Below are 19,416 nucleotides of genomic sequence, written 5' to 3'. Positions count from 1 at the left end.
AAGTAGGAGATATTGGGTTTACAAGGCATATAAAAAGGCAAGTGATACAACCAAAGAGGAAACATGAGGAGGAGAAATTGTTGGGAAAATATGACAATTTATTCCATTCCTTTGGAAATGGTTCATCAGTATGGATATGTATTACTTTCTCTCATTGGAATTGGCTAGTGGTATGCCTGCAAAATGGAATATCCCTTTTTTTAAATGGTATAGTAAGGTTTTATCAAAAGGTTTGGCCAGCTGGAGAACATCCTCTTTTATCCTGTCATATATTTCTTCATCCTGTTATGACCCGTCAGTCAGCTTCTGATCTGTTTAGCTGGAAGCCAGCAGTTGAGTCATAATAGGATGTACAACACAGGAAAATGAATTCGGAACACACCAGACTATGCTGCTCTAGAGAAAGACTAGTAATTAAAGGCATTTATTGTTGTTATTATTATTATTATTCAGATCTTCAGCTCAGTACTGGAAGTATAGTCCCTGGTGGAGTTTTTGTATGAACTTTATTCATGTCAGCTATTTTAGTATTGTGATATTTATTTTAATTATGTCAAATCAACTTCAGGACAAAATATTGCTGCCAAATAGTTATTTAAAATTGTTCCACATGAAGCTCACATGGTGTGAAGATTAAAACATTTACTTGTGGCGAGTTACAGCAACTGTGCCACCATGTGATATATATTATGTATGATCAAGTTTATCAATAAAAACCTCTAGTACATCTGTGTATCCGCTGTCTTTGGTAAAACTGCGTGTCAATAATGCATTTTGGGGGCAAAAAATAGTTTGTGCTCAGCAGTGTTCCAGCCATATATGCCAAATATCTGGAGCAAACAATCCAATGATCAACATCATGAGCATCAATCTTAACAGATGGGATACAAAGTCATGTAGCTCTAAATACTGTCAACCAAATCAGTTCGAGAAGCATGGGTTACTGAAGACCAATTCTGACTCGGGTCTCCACTGTGCAAAGTATAGTACTGGCTAAATGAAATGCAATCCAATAAGTGCTTGGTACTGGTGTCAAATCCCGAGGACCCGATCAAGGAAATTCAGATCTGGTTCAGGAAAGAGCTTTGTAGCACTGAGGATTCTTCATGACCCATTGTGTATCATGATTGTCTATGGTTAAAGTGCTTGCTGTTCATGCCATAGGTTCGATTCCTTGCATGGGTACAATGTGTGAAGCCCATTTCTGGTGTTCCCCTGCCATGATATTTTGCTAAAAGTGGCGTAAAACCATACTCACTCACATGGGCCCAATGTGTGAAGCTTATATCGGGTGTCCCCACTGACATGCTGTTGAAACACCCTCACTAATTCATGTATGAGGAACAAACACAGTATGAATCATTTATTTATACAGATGTTTTCTGTTCATTCTCCTCAATACTGTAGGTGGGTAAACTTGGATTCGCAGTTGAGCAAAACCTTCTTCTTGAGTGTGAAAACAGGGCATGGGATTTGTGTCACATACCGACACCCATCATCCTCTTCCTCATAGCCCCTTTTCTGCGAGACGTCATCATTAACTTGAGTCAAAATACCCAATATGTCTTCCCTGTAAAGATAATAAAGATAATAAATGCATATTTATAAAGCTCAAGTTCCACATCCAAGGGCATGCTTAAAGCGATACAGATTATTTCCACTAGAGTATACAGCTGAAATCATAAGTAATATGCTGAGAAAAAGTGGGGTTTTAGTCTGGACTTAATGCCAATTGTGTTCGAGCTTTTAATAGCACAAGGGAGAGAGTTCCAAAGCACAGGTGCAGAGTATGAGAACAATTGGTATCCAAAGGATTTCCATTAGTAGGATGGGACGTTGCATGCAGGGACATATGGAAGTATTAGTTCAGACAAGTAGGGGGAAGCCAAACCATTGGAGGCACTTGTAGGTCGATACAGGATCGTAAAGTCAATTCTGGCCCAAACTGGTTACCAATGCAGCTCTTTCAACACAGGTGTTATATGGGAACGTTTAGACGTCTTCCTGATAATGAGGGTAGAAGTGTTTTGGATCTAGAAACTATCAAGGTTAGAACTGAGGCCTGAAAAGATATGAAAGATCTACAATGACACGGGAAAGATGACGTTGATGCTAAGTGATCATGCCACTAAGTCAAATGCCTCTATATTTTGGGCATCAAAATTAATACTCAGGTGGTTCTTGAATGAAGAGAACATCCATAACACCTCAACAAGATCCCGAGAAATCCATATGATGTAAATCTGTATGATGTGTGACAAAGTGACAATAGTACTAACTCAGCGGGCTTTTACGACTTCTTTTCCAAAACACTCTGATAAATTGTTTCATGATTATGTAGCAGTGTCTGAAGCTTAACCACAAAGGTCCTTGCAACAAGGTCTTTCAACATGGCGCAGGTTTGGCCTAGTGGTTCAAGTGTTGGCTCATGACACTGAAGGCATAGGTTTGATTCCCACACTGGTACTATTGAAGCCCATTTCAGGTGTCCCCTGCAGTGATAATGCTGGATTACTGCCAAAAACAGCGTAAAACTAAACCTGTACACACATGTGAGGAAGTTAGAAGTTATATGCCATATATTGTACCTTGCTGCACTTCGTTTCAGTCTGGCAACAAGAGCCTCAATATACCATGACCCATCCTCACCGCTCCGAAAAGATTTGAACCCAGGGGGTGTTGCATATCCCAGCAACATATTGCCCTCAATGTCAACCACTGATGGTTGTTTGTCATCAATTAGGACATCAGCTGTCACGCCTCTTGTGGATAAATCCATTCCTAGTCCTGAGACAGAAGAAATTATATATGATCACAACACTCTTCAAGTGACCCCCAAAAGTGCTCTAATCTTACTGAGGTTGATGAAAGGGTGGTGAGAGAATAATTAACAGTGTGTCACCTTACTATGTTAGTAAAGCCTAAAGTGATGCAGATGATACCATTGGTTGTTCTGGCAATGCATCTTGGATACAAACAATAGTATCCTATCTCAACCAAGGGACACAACTCAGCACCCTAAACATTCAGAATGCACTGATGGTTAGAATTTCTGACATTTTAACACTGCATTACATAGTTCTGAATGTGTATTTGTGTGTGAGAGAATAATGTATTTCTGTCTGAATCATGTTTGGGGGTCTGGATGATACCATGTTTTATTAATACATACCTTCAGCAGCAGTGCCCTGGCATGCTTGGAAGAAGAAGAGTTTGGGTTTCCCAGCTAGTGATAGACATTTGCTGTCAAAGAACAGCTCTAACAGGCTGGATATTGTCACATCCATCCCGTCCACACCAAATACTCGTCCAGTGGTACCGTGAGATAACACACAGCAGATAAAGCAGTCATAGCGCCAATGGTCCCGCTGAGATATCTCCTTCAAGATCTCAGTAATTTGTTTGGCACTACAATCATTGTGTCTTTCAACTTTATACTTGAAATACTTAAAAAGTCTTTCCAACTTATCTGTAAAAACAAGAAAAAATAACAAGACTGTCACCAATATACCAATATTTAACAGGCCAGATCAATTTTATTTCTTGTTTTATGGACAAACTGGTCATATTTTTTCGAGAATAAAAAACAATATTAATAATTAATTTTCCCCACTCAAAAAAATAAAATCTGTATGTTTTTATTTGCCAAAAATGTATACTTCCAAGAAGTTTTGTTTTTTGTCCAATATACACTTAATACAATTGCAAAAATGAAAATACTTTGACTGCTGATTGTATTTTTATATTTTTTTCCCTACTGCCTACTGTTTTTCTGAGCACAAAAATCAGCAACACAAGAAATAAAATTGGCCTCATGCAGTGTTTAAAATTCAATGTATAACCGCAAAACACTAGAAATATTTGTTTCCCAAATCAGATGTTCACTGAACAGGGAACTGTGAAACTGGAGTTTGTATATTATGTACAACACAGGAAGTAAATGAATGTAATATTTTTCTCTGTCTCATATGTGATCATTGATAACTGAGTATTTATTGCCTTAATTCACTGTGTGAAATAAGCCCCAAACCCAGGCAGACATCAGGGCTGATAACTTCCACATGTTACCAGGTCAAAAAGAATGTAAACGGGCCAGATCTGTCAAATTTACCAAGAAGAATGGAACATCTAAAATTTCTACCAGACCATGAGGCTGGTTAGCTCGGAATTTAGACATCCAACAGTAACCTAGCCCGTCTCAGTTGGTTGGAGAGGTTTTATTTCATTCACTGCTTATTTGTCAACCACAAAATATTCTCAAGTCTTGAAAAATGAAAGTCACGTGAAATTGTGTGACATCATTTCATATCATGCAATGACTTGTAGTATACAAAATGCATGCCAAAGGTTTAAATAGTAATACAAAATGTATATATTGTAAGTTGTTCACTGGTCGCGAGGGATCCATGCGGGCTTGGGGAAGATAAACAAACCTCGAGGGTACATGAGCCCATGGACCCCGAGGGACCAGTGGACAACGTATTTATCTTACCGAACACCTGAATTTTAATTTTGAACTGTTTGAAGCACTGGTGCACCCTCGTAGTTTGGAGTACATGTACCACAGTTAGGCATGCTAAAGGTTGAATTAGTAATACAAAATGTATATATTGTACATTTTCTATTTGAGAGGTGGTTGGGAAGCCCAGTGGTTAAAGCATTTGCTCATCACACTGAACCTGGGTTTGATTCCCCATATGAGTGCAATTTGTGAAACTCATTTAAGCCGTGATATTGCTGGAATATTGGTAAAGCAACGTGAAACTATATTCACTCACTCACTCACTTTCCATTCAGTCTGTTCAAGATTGCTGTGGCTTGTATGTAAATGTTATAACAATGAATAACTGATGACACTGTAGAGCATATGTTGTCAAACATGAGTTAGAGAGTGTGAACATTCCAACAACTCGCTAACAACACTAATTTGTTGTTCAGAAATAACCATTTGCAGTCAATGAAATTGTCAGACATGGTGCTCAAATGACACAGAATTTGGACAGCATGAGCTTGAAGTGGGAAAAAACACGAGTTTGACAACTTTAAAAGTTTTAAGAACATGTTTTGTTAAACTTAAGTTTTCTGTCTCTTAACAAACAACCTAATCTGAAGGTGCCATATATCTGGTACCTGGTTATGAAGTAATAAAATCTAAATTAATACGAAAATGCAAACTGAATCACTCACCAGCATCAATATTTGTTCCATGTCTGGTTGTATGACGTGAAGTAAACTTTTCATTGTTGATGATGACACAGATTCCTGAGGGGCCGAAAAGAAATCATTTTTAAAAAATGGAGCCAGCAAGGGATTTAGGCCCTAAACACAGGCATTTCAAAGCATGGCCCTGGAGTCTCCCGTTCACCAAACTGCACAGAACCGAAGCCAGTGCATTCAGAATAACAAGCATATGACACACATCATAATATTTTCATTTGTTGTTTCGTGTGTTCGTTCATTTGTTCATTCGTTTATGTCGTCAAAATATGTTTTGCAATATTCCACCTATACTGAGGGGACCCAACTGGGACGGACCCAAGCACAAAGTGTTTGTTACAACCTATCATAACTCTATACTTTATCATTGGCTAGCAAATAAAGCTGCAAATGCTTTGTGTTCTGGGTTCCAGTTTTGTATCAAACACTAACACAGAGCTTAAAACATACATATATTTGTATACATGTTCAATAATGCTGAAAATTAGCATACTGATGAAAATCAATGTTTATTACCTTTTGGATTTGATGAAATTCTGTATTGCTCAGCCTCATATGCTAGTTGTTCTGAAATTAAATGGTCTACCAGTTAGTATCACTTCTTTGTTGCAGCCATCATTCGAGAGTTTGTTTCAGAAATTTCAAATACTCATATGTCATGGGTATTACAATCATGGACCATTGTGTTGTGAAATCTTCAGCTGATATAATGGACACCTCAGACACCTTGCTAACAGCCTGTGTTACTGGAATGGGAAGCCAAAGAATTCGTTCCATCATAAGTAAACCATACAGCTGTTGTCCAGCCTAGTGGTTAAAGTGTTCGCTCACCATGCTGAAGACCCGACTTTGATTCCCGATATGGGTACAATGTGGCAAGCCCATGTCTGGTGTCCCCTGCCTTGATATTGCAGCAATATTGCTATAATTAGCCTGAAACTAAACTTGATCACTCCGATTTATCACTGAATGCAATCCAAAGAGACAAAAACACCTGTTTTTGAAAACAATAATCACGGCTATATCAGGGGTGGATACAGCTTTTTGAGAAAGGGGATATGCATAAGTGTTTCAATGGTCCAAGGTGGTAAAAGAGTTACAACATCACTACTGCTGATTTCTAAAAGTGGGTGTAAACAAAAGTGGAAAAAGTTGAAAAGAAGTTTACATTTCACCAAAGCTAACACAATCTACTGACACAAAGCTAACACAGACTACTGACACAAAGCTAACACAGGCTACTGACACAAAGCTAACACAGACTACTGACACATAGCTAACACAGACTACTGACACAAAGCTAACACAATCTACTGACACAAAGCTAACACAGCTAACATGTCATCATGATCACCTCTAAATGACTGTAGAATGGAAGGAATCTTCCCGAGAAGCTTGGCCTTCTTGCACGCTTCCTCCAAGAAGCTGATATCACTAACTGTTATCTTCTTTCTGTTCTCAAGAAAAGTCATCAGCTGATAGAAGTGAGTTATCTCCTCCCTGTTGCAGTTGCAAGCTTTTTTCAGGTCTTTGAACTCACTGTCGTCAATCTCCATTGCCAGTTTGGTCAAATATAATCTGAAACATAAACAGATTTCACAAGCACATGTTAAAAATGTTGCTAATATCTTCATAATGCTGTAGTGGATTTTCTTACATTTAATATTTTGTAAGTATTGATCATTGATGTTAATGATTTTGATACAAACAGTTAAAATGTACGAAATATGACAAAATTGGACCATTTTCCATGAAACGATTACAGGGCTGCTCTAGATACACCTTTTGCTTGTTTTATGTCTGTCTGCAGTCAACCATGTTTTGTTGTAGCAGCCTGACATTGGTAGCATGGTTACCACATCCCTGCCTGCAGTAACACCCCATGCAGTTCATGTGTGTATTGCGCTTACTTCTATATCCCGATAGCCATGTTTTGTGGCTGACAATAAACAATGAAGGCTTCAAGGTGTGGTGCCCTTTGTTGGCAAAGTTATAGGAATGAAAAGACCACAAACTTTCGATGAGCTGCCATGTGGTGTCACTTCAGTGCCACTGCTTTTCAGAAAGTTATGGATCAAGTACTGCAGGCTCCTCTAGCCACAGGTGATTTCATTGATGACCTTCACGTAACTGGGCAAAATGATAAACAACATCTGAAAAACATTGACAATGTATTTGAAGGGTTGGAATGTCATGGTCTTAAGCTGAACAAATCTAAGGGCTCATTTCCACAACCCTCAATGCAACACTGGGTTGAATTCATCCAACAAAATCTAAAGTTGAAGCTATCAAAGACGTTCCTCCATCCACAAGTCTAACAGAGCTGCAGTCTTTTCTCAGATATGTGAACTACTTATTAGAAGTTCATTCCAAATATGTCCACACTGTGTGCTCCTCTGAACAGATTGTTGCAAAAGAGTGTTGCTTTCAACTGGAACAATGAATGTGAAGCCATGTTCCTGACACTATGTTGTTTATTGACAACATCTGATGTGCTTGTTCAATATGACCCCCCAAAATCTCACATGTTGGCAATTGATGTCTCTAGTCACGATATTGGAGCGGTCATATCACATGTTACAAGCAATGGTGAACATCCCATCATATGCTTCAAGATCACTCACTTCTACAGAAAGGAATTACTCTCAGATTGACAAAGAGGTGTTGTCAATCTTCTTTGACATACTACATTTCCATACATACCTATATAGGCAATATTTTACACTTTACACAGAGCACAAGCCTCCGACCAGCATTTTTGTACCCAAAACTGGGATGTCGGTCCTTGCTGCTTTTCGACTCCAGAGATAGGCCATACAACTATCTGCATATACTTATGACATCCAGTCACAGCCAGTCCACACAGCTAAGCTTGAGCAACTGCCCATCACAGCCAAGGAAATTGCTGCTTCTACATCCAAGGATAAACACTTATCGAGGGTGAGACAGTTCACCATTAGTGGATGGCCTTCAGATGCAAAAGAGAACTCTTATTTCAGGAAGAAGGATGAGCTGAGTACTAAAGTTGAAGCTATCAAAGAAAGGAAGAAGGATGAGCTAAGTACTAAAGTTGAAGCTATCAAAGAAAGGAAGAAGGATGAGCTGAGTACTGAAGATGAAGCTATCAAAGAAAGGAAGAAGGATGAGCTGAGTACTGAAGTTGAAGATATCAAAGAAAGGAAGAATGCTGTTTGTTGTGGGACGTCAGGGTGATTGTACCAGATTAGTACAGAGACAGCATCTTGGAAAGTCTGCATAATGCTCACCCAGGGATAGTGAAGATGAAATCGCTGGCAAGATTACATGTGTGGTGGCCCAGCATGGACATTGAAACTGTTGTGAAGAGTTTTAAATCATGTCAAAATGTTCAGTCTTCTCCAACCATGACCAGAGACAACCCTTGGATTTGGCCTACAAATCCTTATCAATGTATTCATGTTGATTTTGCAGGGCCATTTATGGGTGAGATACATTTATTGTTGTGGATGCTCAATCAAAATGGCCTGAAGTGATAAAAAGTGAAATTGACCTCAGCAGCAAGTACTATTCAGGTTTTGAGACATTTGTGTGCATCCTGTGGCATCCCAGAACAACTTGTATCAGACAATGGGCCACAATTCACCTTTGCTGAATTTCCTACCTTTCTGAGGAAAAACGGCATGAAGCATATCCAATCATCTCCCTACCATCCACGCTCTAATGGTGAGGCAGAAAGGTTTATCCAAACTTTCAAGTTAAATGAAACCTAACAGTTGTACTTTTCAACAAAAGCTGTGCAGATTTCTGTTATGATACAGAACAACTCCTAACACAGCCACAAAGACTACTCCGGCAGAGTTATTCCTAGGAAGGAGGGTTCAAATCTGAATGGATCTGCCCAAACCAGACAATGCAGAAAAAAGTGTCATCCAACAGGATGTCCAGTTGAAGACACTTTCAGGAGGGTGACTCGGTAATGGTGCAAGATTACTGGGGTAGTAAAGAAAAATTGGTTAAAGGGTGTGGTGCTGAAAGCCCTTGGTCCTGTCACATACAGAGTTCAAGTAGAGGAAGCGCAATGTTGATCAACTGGTTAGTCTGGCAGGTGTGTCGGATACTCAGGTCCCCCTAAGTAATTGAAGGAATTGCAGCAAATTTGAAGGAATTACATCTCAAATGTAAACAAACGCAGCCACTCGTGCAACAATTGCAGCCATATAGGCAATTTAGCGGAAATAACAGAAACACATCATCCCTATCGGAAGCAATGTCGTTAATTCTGGAAACACGCTCAGCCATCTTCGCAGCGTTTGTTTACAATTGAGATGCAATTCCTTCAAATTTGCTGTAATTCCTTCAATTACTTAGGGGGGCCTGATACTGTTATGTCAGCTCCTACTGAAGAGGTGAGAAAATCTACCTCAGATGTGTAGGTAGATGTGGACTCAAGTGCAGATACCAGAGAGGCAACACTGCCAAGTTCTAAAGGTGATGCCATGCCGTCGGTATCACATCAAACTACACATAAAGATATGACACAAAGGATATGACACAAAGGATAACTTCGTCTAAAAGTCTAGTGAGAAGATATCCCACAAGAGAGCAGAAAAAGTCAGAGAGACTTTTTATTAACATTCCAATAGGACAGTGTGACTGTAGTTGTTGTGACCTGACGTCCCAGTGACCTAGTGTCATGATGACCCCATGACCTGCAGATGTAGGTCAACCTAGGAGAGTTAAAAGTGGGATACAAAGACATTTAAAAAAACATTCTGATTAACTTTAAACTGTTGGCACAAAATGCTTTGTTTATTTCAAATTCACAGACCTAATTTCATTTGAATTTTGTAAAGCGGGGAAAAATGTAGAATACACCTTTTGTTTGTTTTATATATGTCTGCTGTCAACCAGGTTTTGTTGTAGCAAAGTGGCCTCGCTAGTCTGGCCACTGCATCCCCGTATGCAGTACAGCCCGTGCAGTTCATATGTGGAGCGCGCTCACGCTCACATTTAGTGGCTGATAATAAACAACGAAGGTTTCAAGGTGTTGTGTCCTGTATTGGCAAAGTCATATGAATGAAAACACTACAGCTACAAAATGTTATAAAGAAACTTTAGAAAACATGGTATTTTGAAAGATTTGAATCATGCCCTGGTAAGTCTAAACAGTGTATGTATGGTGTAACTGTTCTACCAAGCTGCGTACATCCACCAGTTTGTTTCTACGAGTTCATATACTGCTCAAAAGGAGTTAAAAGATGTTTTCACATGACTATAGTTTATCTGTTATGCAAATAATGAACTCTCAATTCTCATACATAAAGATCCAGGTCTTTAGTAACCCATGCTTGTCAAAAGAGGCGACTGATGGGATACGGTGGTCAGGATTGCTGACATGGTTGACACATGTCATCGCATCCACCTGCATGGATTGATGCTCATGCTGTTGATCACTGGTTTGTCTTATCCAGATGTATTTACAAACTGCTGGCACATATCTTGAATATTGCTAGATGTGGCATTAAACAACAAACCAGCCAACCCAGTTCTAATAGCCATGACAAACTGACTAAAGCAAAAATTTGTGTTATTTAATTTCTGTTGAGTGGTACATGTACATATTCTCATTACTCACCTGAACGTGTTAATCTGGCATCGCCCATGGCCTGAGGTTGTCTCCCCTTGATCAATGTGATCAAGCAAACACACCTGACCAACACACTTCAGAAGATCAGCCACAAAGTAAGGATAATCCTCTGTCAGTTTCCCTTTGGTCTCCAACAGTTCAAACAACTGAAAGCCACTAGATATGTCATGTGCTTCCTTCCTACTAATGACATCTAAACACAAACTTTTCATGTGAGTTACATCCTCATCAGTCAAACCTTCAGAAATTGACAACAACCTCTCTCGGTGACTGTTGTCTGTGAATGACATTTCTTCCTGGTGTCTTTGTGTCTTGCAGCTTCACTTCAATCTATGATCTTATCATTTTCACTCGTATGCCGTGTCTAGCATGATGACAACCTGTAGATGATGAAAGCTGATTAAAAATATATTTCTCAAATAAATACAATTTGTTTCCAAATTTAAGTGAGAGAATGTTGACTGCCATTATCAATATTACAGAAACTCATTGTAATCCATGTAGTCAAAAGACAAATGGGCCAAATAAAAGTCAAAAGGGCCATAGATTTAAGTCAAAAGGGTCACAGATCAAATTCAAATAACAACATACAAACTAATGTATGTGTTATATGTTTTAGTATACTGGTACCAATATGTATTATTAACAGTAATAATATATAGTATGATCATCATACATTCAAGTGTTGATGTGTGATCAAATGTTCATAAGTAGTTCAACTGTTCATAATTCACATGGCTTTAAAGTTCACAGATATCATCACTCCACACCATCATCACACAAGTTCACTACAGTCTGCAATCACAAATGTCTGGTTTGCCGAGCAAACCACACTTGTCAATTTCACACATGCACCTTGCCCACCTGGCTCTTCTACCAGCAAGAGCCCCCACTCAAACAAAATAGTGAAAGGTGACAAGAAAATGATGATCATTTGTTAAACAACTTTTTTATTCGGGTGTCCCAAATTATGAGACACATCATCAGAGTTGGTCTGTCGATTCCATGTGGCTGTGCAAAATTTGGTTTTGTTGCAATTATTAGATTTTGTGTTAGTGAGCAATTCATCCGTCTCAAATGGAATCAAACGGACTGTACATAAAACCTCACTCATTCCACTGATGTAGTGGGGCCATGATTCAGTGAACACATGTGAAATTCTTCCCTGCTCACACAAAGACAGAGGTATTCCTCTCTGGTCATGTTTGTGTCACAGCCACAATGCGTCCATATCTGGCAACAGTCATGCTATAGGGTGTGTTTGTTCTTACTGTCTTGTCACAAGTGTCACACTTTAAACACATGGTTACCAGTTTCAGTTGTGGTTGAACTGTTTGTCTTACAAGTATGTCACAAATGAGGCCATTCACAACTAATTAATACATTTATCATATTTAGATTACTGACTAGTGTAATAGTAATGTCACCAGTGATTGTGTTAAAACCCCTAAGTACACAATGGTTGACTATACTCATAAAATAAACTCTAAACCCTCTGAGATGTTTCTGACTAGGCCTACTGAAACTACATGTACTGAATTTTTTCATTTCTTAATATTTTCTAAACGTTTGGCCCTTTTAACTTTTCCAGTTTGGGCCCTTTTGTCCTTGGGTGCTTTTAATCTGTTCCCAGGTTACACTGCAAATTTTAATTGTCAGCATTTCATTCACATGATTTGTCTCTCTTTAGTATACATATATTTATCCAGGTTCCTGTGAAGCATTTACAATTTTCTTGACAAAACCTCGATCAGAGACCTACAGTACAGTTCAGACACCATGGGAGAGGAGACGTGAATTTACATTCGTCAGAGACCATGGCGTCCGGTCAAATCCAGTGTTTGGGAACATAAATTTAAAGCAACTACAAGATATCAAGCAAAGGGATTGGATTGGACTGTACATGATGCCAAGCGAAGGATATAGTGACAATATACTATTTAAATACTTTGTACCATGATTCTTCATCCTGAAATTTGAGACGAACTTAGAATTAGCAGCATGATGTCAATGGAACAGGGAAACAGCTTCGAAATTAGTTTGGATATCGTCGTTCAAATTATATGGGGATGTATTTTATGTATACACATCAGACAAATAATTTTGAAGAAGTTGTTATCTTAATTCTCGATTTTCTAAAGTCTCAATAATCAATTCCACACGACCCCATATTATGTGAAGATCAAATCTGCAGAAATGAGACCATAATCCCAGAGTTAACAGCAAACTTACCTACTCCTTCGCCTGTCATAACACTGTTACATGTTTCTAGTGTCGATACGGAAAGTAGGAAATCGTCATCTTCGAAGTCGAGTTCTAATTTTAGCTCTGTGGGGTTTCCCCGTATCCTCAGACACACTCGCTTATTCTTAAACAGCATTCCATCATAAGCTTTTCAGCTTGCTAAGTTGATAAAGTTACTTGTTTTTATTCAAGTGATCGTTGATGTGTCAATTTCAGGTTGGTTCCATTGCATAATTTACGATCATGAAAACGTCGTTCTATGGATGTCACGTGAAAGTCACGTGATATTAATTTGTTTCAAAATGGCGTCCGCCATGAGTCGAAATGTCTTGTGTTGGTTTGTGTTTTGCTTTTCAGTTGTAATTTCGATGCCGTATAATGGCATGGAAATTTACTCCGATGATTACAAACTACCAGATCTACCATACCCTTACAACAGTCTAGAACCAATAATTGACGAGGCAACGGTGCGCGTACATCACACGGGCCATCACGCAGCGTATACCAAGAAAATGAATGCTGCTCTCAGGCAGTGGCGGGTTGACCCAGATGTATGTAGTGCAGTGTTTACCGGAACAGAGAGAGTGCAATCTAAATTAATTTAATGGAATAATCTTTTTACCCAAAATATGCATGACTATGAGCAAGATCATTTAAAATAGTTAGTTATGAAATTCGGAAAATCTGGATGATAATTAAAGGGAAACAAACCTGCAACTTTTAAACTACAACTTTGGGGTTCTTTTAGGCGGAATGCAAAGTACAGATTTGCTTATTTTGGACTTATAACTTCAACAGAATTTACTTCAGTTTGCATGGTGAGCCCTGTCGGATGACGACAACCAGTCTAAGTAACAGATAATTTAAGTACAGTAAACATGGTAAAGAGGTAGTCATACTGACCCCTTTTATATTTTCAGTGAATAATGATTATTATTGCATTCAGTATTATACACATATTCCGTGAAAGACTTAATGAAAAATGATGGCTGATAACAACTTTGTCAAATAAAATGTGAAATTTGAAGTAATTTATGATGAATGAGAAAAAAATACATGTATTGTATGCAATTTGCCTAAAAAAAGTAAGCGTCGTCCCTGTTTTTGAGTGCATTTTATTTAACTGATGTAACAGTAATAGCTGTAAATAATTGCTCTATGCCAAAGTACATGATGGTACATACATCTATTTACCCACATGGATATACAAATTTGCATTGTTATATGTTCTCATAAACATGATACATTGGAAGCAGTAGAAACCAGCATCTGTCCAGTCCAGCAAGTTGTTGATGTTGGCACAAAATCTCAGTCCAGTCTGTGGCTTGTACATTTATCATCAGCTCTACAATCCAGCATGTTGTCAAAACCAGATTAATTCTTCAGTGCCAGTAAGTGGAGGTTAAGCCAGCTTCCACTGTATCAAATATGACAATTCTGGATTCTCCTGGTTTTCAATGAGGCACTCCCTTGGCAGTCCAATGCCTCGTTTGTTCATTAACTGATGATGATGATGATGATGATGATGATGATGATGATGATGATGTAGGCTAATAAAAATGGTGCAACTAAAAGTTGAAGTTTTGTCTCCCTTTAAGTGTATGACATAACATTTTCGCTATTATCATAATCTACAGGATGCTGTCCTGGCAAATTTCCCACAATGTTTTAGTATACATGTGGTTTTTGCATGTTCCCTTTAAGCCAGACCGATTATATTTCTTGTTTTACACATCCACTGGTGGTGTTTTTTCAAGAATAAGGAAAGAAATAAAAATTGATTTCCCTGCTCAAAACATTAAGTCTTTATGTTTGTATTGTCCAGAAATGTAAACTTATAAGAAAAGACTTTTTTTTTATTATTTCTTAGCCCCATATACACTTCATAAATTGTTAGAAGTAAAATACTTTAAATGGTTAGAAGGAATATCACATTAACTGGTGATTAACCCTAACCCTATGTATTTCCCTCCTGTATTTGGGTTTTCTGAGGACAAAAATCCATAAAACAAGAAGTGAATTGGTCTGACCTTATCATTTATGCTTGCAATATACTACTTTTCAGACAGACAATGCTGGACTCAGTTCTAAGTCAATCCTAGATATTCTGACAAAAATCAATGAGGTTCCTGAAATGTACAGAAATGCAATCAGGAACAATGGAGGAGGGTAAGCATATTTGACTTTGCCTGCTTTAAAAAATATTCCCTGACTTCATCAAAATTATGTTAACAATATGTGAAATCGTTTGCCATTTCTCCATTTCATTCACTAGATATGATCCACTTTAAGAGCATTATGTTCATTCCGAGAAAGGAATATGTTTTGTGTTATTTTTTTTTGGTAGTGTGGCAGTACTAAACAGATGCTGAACACATTTTCTGTTTCAGATTTGTAAACCATAATCTCTATTGGTCTGTAATGGCACCAAGTCCTGATGGCGAGGAACACCTACCTGAGTCAGATCTACTTAATGACATACAGGCTGACTTCGGCAACTATACTGCTTTCAAACAACTTTTCACTCGAGAAGCAGCAAAGCTGTTTGGTTCAGGTGGTCCTTCTATGCTACGTATTAACTCTTCCCCCTACACCATCTTTGAAATTTTCCTCCCTTTTCACTTTTTTAAATATTTCCACCTGTTCTAATATCTCCTTTGAATTGCTCTTAAACAAAGAAAGTAAAGTATTATCATTAAAGGTATTATATTTGTACTTTGTTATTTGATCATTTTTATCATATATCATCAGATGGAAAGAATAAAATATGAAAAGCTTCATTAATTTTTTTCAGCGGAATGAAAACATGCTTGGAAACATGTGATTTGTACTGCATGTAATAGATATAGTGCATAGCAATTGACTACAAGAGTAATTCATCAATGCATTTATTCTCAGGTTATGTGTGGTTGTCACGTCAACCAAGAGATGGCAGTTTACTGGTGTCTACTACAGCCAATCAAGACTCTCCGTTATCTCAGGGACTCCTCCCAATTCTGGTGCTTGATGTCTGGGAGCATGCTTATTACTTGAAATATCAGAACAGACGCCCAGACCATGTGTCAAACTGGTGGAGGCTAGTTGACTGGGGAGTAGTGGCCGAAATTGACATTTGGTGGCAAAAAACAGTCCATGATGAACTCTGAAAAAAACATTTCAATCTGAATAGGACTGAATAAGACTTTGTGAATCTTTGTGTGAAATAGTGCAACATGGTTGGTACAGATGACTTTACCAATACAGCTTATATTACATGTTTTATTGAACTGCTGTGTCATGATTTTTGCATTAATCTGAGTAAAGGTAGTTGATCATATCAAAGACGTGAATATACGTCTTTGATCATTTGAATTTTGTATTTGAAATTTATGTGTATTAAGTATATTGTTGTCGCTGTTGATGGGGTTTTAATTAAATTTTGATGAATCTTTATGTGAAATAACTCAGCTTAGTACAGATGGCATTCCTTCATACAGCTTATTAGACACTTATTTATTCAATTCCTGGTATTTCATGATTTTTGCATTAATGTGAGTCATTTAAGTTTAATATTTGAAACTTATGTGTATTCAGATTTTGTTGTAGCTGTTTATTGGGGCTTCCAATGTATGTAAATGCAATAATGATCTCATATTTGGTATCACAACCATGAATATGTAAGCCCAAACCATCCATTTGATCAAAACCTATTAGATGGATGAATGGAAATTTTTTGATCTGGCCCTGTATAGGATTCCTGAGTGATAGACTATCCCGCCTCTGACAGGAAATTTTATAATAAAATGTATTTGGAATACTTGTCCTGTTTCTATCTTTGTGTCTCTCAGTTATCTGTCAATCCTCAGGGGAAACATGCTTGGAACTCTTAGAACGCTCCAGTTTCACAACACCTCACCCAAACTCATCCAGCACTTACCTCCCCTTTTGTCAATCTCAATGCTTGAACTGTCCATTCAGCTTGCCTCACTGGTATGAGACCTCTCTGAAATGTCATTCTGTTTTAAAGAGCTTAGGCTGGTAATCTGCAACAGTGGATGGATGTTTATGAGAGGGACATTGGAATAGCCCAGTGGTTAAAGTGTTTACTCATCATGCTGAAGACCCCCGGTTTGATTCCCCACATTGGTACAATGTGTGAAGCCCTTTTCTGGCTGGTGTCCTGCCATTATATTGCTGGAATATTGCTAAAAACTGCATGAAACCCCAACACACTCACTCACTTACTCAGTGAGTGAGTTTAGTTTTACACCACACTCATCAATATTCCAGCTATATGGCGGCAATCTGTAAATGTTCGATTGCCATAAAACGCAACTCAGCTTGTCGTAAGAGGCGACTAACGGGATCGGGTGGTCAGGCTCGCTGACTTGGTTGACACATGTCATCGGTTCCCAATTGCGCAGATCGATGCTCATGTTGATCACTGGATTGTCTGGTCCAGACTCGATTATTTACAGACTGCCGCCATATAGCTGTAATATTGCTGAGTGCGGCGTAAAACTAAACTCACTCACTTACTGTAAATGTTCGAGTCTGGACCAGACAATAGAGTGATCAACAGCATAAGCATTGATCTGTGCAACTGGGAACTGATGACATGTGTCAACCAAGTCAGTGAGTCTGACCAGCTGTTAGTTGCCTCTTAGACAAGCATAGTCGCCTTTTATGGCAAGCATGGGTTGCTGAAGGCCTATTCTACCTTGGGACCTTCATGGGTCACTCATGGTATGAGACAACGCTGTTCCCGGTAGTGTAATGAGTCATGTACGAAACGCAATCCCACACCATCACTGAGCCACCAGAAAGGGTTCAGCTGCATGGACCATCTGTTAATATGCCTCGTTACCCGTGTAGAAGATAGCTCCTTTCATTCGACCTATATGCCTTTCTTGGAGCCAGGGCCTAGATTTTCGAAGCGCTCTTGGCGCTAAGATAGTCTTAACTTAATGTTAATGTACGGCACTTACGACTATCTTAGCAGCAAGAGAGCTTCAAAAATCTGGGTCCTGGACCTAGTCGTTGCTGCCCATGATTGTCTGAGAGGAAGGAACGTCTGATTGGTGGTACTGGTGGGAAAACTCTAGTTTTTCGCATCCATGAGATTGCGTCTTGACAGAGAACTAGATTCATTCACGAGGGCGATTGATCTTCCAGGCCTTGGACAATAATTTACAATGTTGACCAGGTGTTTCCTTACATGGCGACAATAACCATCCGGGTAATGTTCTGGTTAACTCCAGTGTTGCGCCAGGACACTCCTTGCCATGCCTGTCATTAACATGCCGTTTGTCATGTCATATCACAAGAAGGAAAATATTTAGTACTGTCGTCTCCTGCATATGCACTTATTTAATTATGCCCCAAGGTGTGTAGCAACTTAGCAGAACTCGAACATTATACCCACAGCTTTTAGGATATGGTGTAAAGATGTCATGGTAGTGTGGTCGGCTTACAAGTCATATTCGTGTTTCATTTTTTGAATATTTTTTTTGCTGGTTAACGCCCTACACAGCAATATTCCAGTTACTTAACACTTGTTCGTAAACGCCCTCGTTACCCTTAAGATAAATTTGTCGAATTTTGATTGGTTAATAGCCAAAGCATACGAAACCATGTTGGTGGATTTTCCAGGGCGTATAAGTGATCACTGGATTGTCTGGTCCAAACTCGATTATTTACAGACCGCCGCCATATAGCTGGAATATTGCTGAGTGCGGCGTAAAACTAAACTTACTCACTCACTCCAGGGCGTATGAGCAGTACACAGTGTTAGATATTGGGGCTAGTGACCCAAAAATGTCACTTGTCCTTCAGATACCTTACTGGCCCGTCCAGTTCATGCTAACTTATAGACAATAAAACAGCGCATATGAGAGCACTTCGAGTATTCATTTCACAAATTAATAGTTTCGGACTATCACCTCTGAGCCTCTGACACTGATGGGACACACTCTAAGAATACCCATATATTTTCAAACATCAAGACAAAGTCATCAATATCCACTGCAAGGGCAAAATACTCTTCACGAATATCTCTAATAGTTATGATTACTATGATGTCAAATGTTTTGGTGTCTATATGGCAAAGTGAAAGGAAAGTATTGAACGGCTTTTACGTTCCTCTCCTGAAAGGAGCACTACCACCAAATTCAACTGAAGCCAAACTTGTTGCCATGGAATCGCAAAATATATTTTAATCAGAATTCCAAAACTTCCAAAAGGTACCAGTTCAAAACTACTGATGCGTATGTACGAAATTTGGTGAAGAAACAGTGAATGGTTTACAGGTTCTGCTGCAGAGAAGAGCCACCAATCTGAGTCAAAGTCAT

The 19,416-nt window shown here is 38.7% G+C and overlaps 2 protein-coding genes across 3 annotated transcripts; one reads left to right on the top strand and one right to left on the bottom strand.

Moving 5' to 3' along the window:
* Nucleotides 1-1,348: 1,348 nt before the first annotated feature.
* Nucleotides 1,349-13,173, bottom strand: LOC137297995 (caspase-3-like). 2 transcript variants are annotated; one of them, XM_067830012.1, is made up of 8 exons: nt 13,076-13,173; nt 10,832-11,223; nt 6,572-6,795; nt 5,734-5,784; nt 5,188-5,262; nt 3,173-3,469; nt 2,589-2,787; nt 1,349-1,570 (listed from the first exon to the last, which is right to left on the bottom strand). In XM_067830012.1, exons 2-8 carry the CDS (start codon nt 11,131-11,133, stop codon nt 1,396-1,398), a joined length of 1,323 nt encoding a protein of 440 aa, XP_067686113.1. In that variant the 5' UTR covers nt 11,134-11,223; nt 13,076-13,173; the 3' UTR covers nt 1,349-1,395. The 2 variants fall into 2 exon arrangements, with proteins under 2 accessions (XP_067686113.1, XP_067686114.1); XM_067830013.1 differs by having other exon boundaries at nt 13,080-13,108.
* Nucleotides 13,174-13,372: 199 nt separating this feature from the next.
* On the top strand, nt 13,373-16,886 carry LOC137298175 (superoxide dismutase [Mn]-like). Its single transcript, XM_067830324.1, has 4 exons — nt 13,373-13,638; nt 15,153-15,256; nt 15,478-15,641; nt 15,986-16,886. The coding sequence occupies exons 1-4, from the start codon at nt 13,390-13,392 to the stop codon at nt 16,231-16,233; spliced, it is 765 nt and encodes a 254-aa protein (XP_067686425.1). The 5' UTR covers nt 13,373-13,389; the 3' UTR covers nt 16,234-16,886.
* The last annotated feature ends 2,530 nt before the right edge of the window (nt 16,887-19,416 follow it).

This window comes from Haliotis asinina, chromosome 10, assembly GCF_037392515.1.
Source record: "Haliotis asinina isolate JCU_RB_2024 chromosome 10, JCU_Hal_asi_v2, whole genome shotgun sequence".
NCBI lineage: Eukaryota > Metazoa > Mollusca > Gastropoda > Lepetellida > Haliotidae > Haliotis > Haliotis asinina.
This window is presented reverse-complemented; position numbering and strand designations above follow the sequence as displayed.

Bases quoted from the DNA above. Each gene is read 5' to 3' on its own strand.
- LOC137297995 (XM_067830012.1), bottom strand. From the start codon at position 11,133: ATGTCATTCACAGACAACAGTCACCGAGAGAGGTTGTTGTCAATTTCT. The intron at 6,796-10,831 runs GTGAGTAATGAG...TTTATGTTTCAG, and splicing joins TGCCAGATTAACACGTTCAG to ATTATATTTGACCAAACTGG. The intron at 5,785-6,571 runs GTGATCATGATG...ATTTAATTTCAG, and splicing joins CATTCTACAGTCATTTAGAG to AACAACTAGCATATGAGGCT.
- LOC137298175 (XM_067830324.1), top strand. From the start codon at position 13,390: ATGGCGTCCGCCATGAGTCGAAATGTCTTGTGTTGGTTTGTGTTTTGC. The intron at 13,639-15,152 runs GTATGTAGTGCA...ACTACTTTTCAG, and splicing joins AGTGGCGGGTTGACCCAGAT to ACAGACAATGCTGGACTCAG. The intron at 15,257-15,477 runs GTAAGCATATTT...TTTCTGTTTCAG, and splicing joins ATCAGGAACAATGGAGGAGG to ATTTGTAAACCATAATCTCT.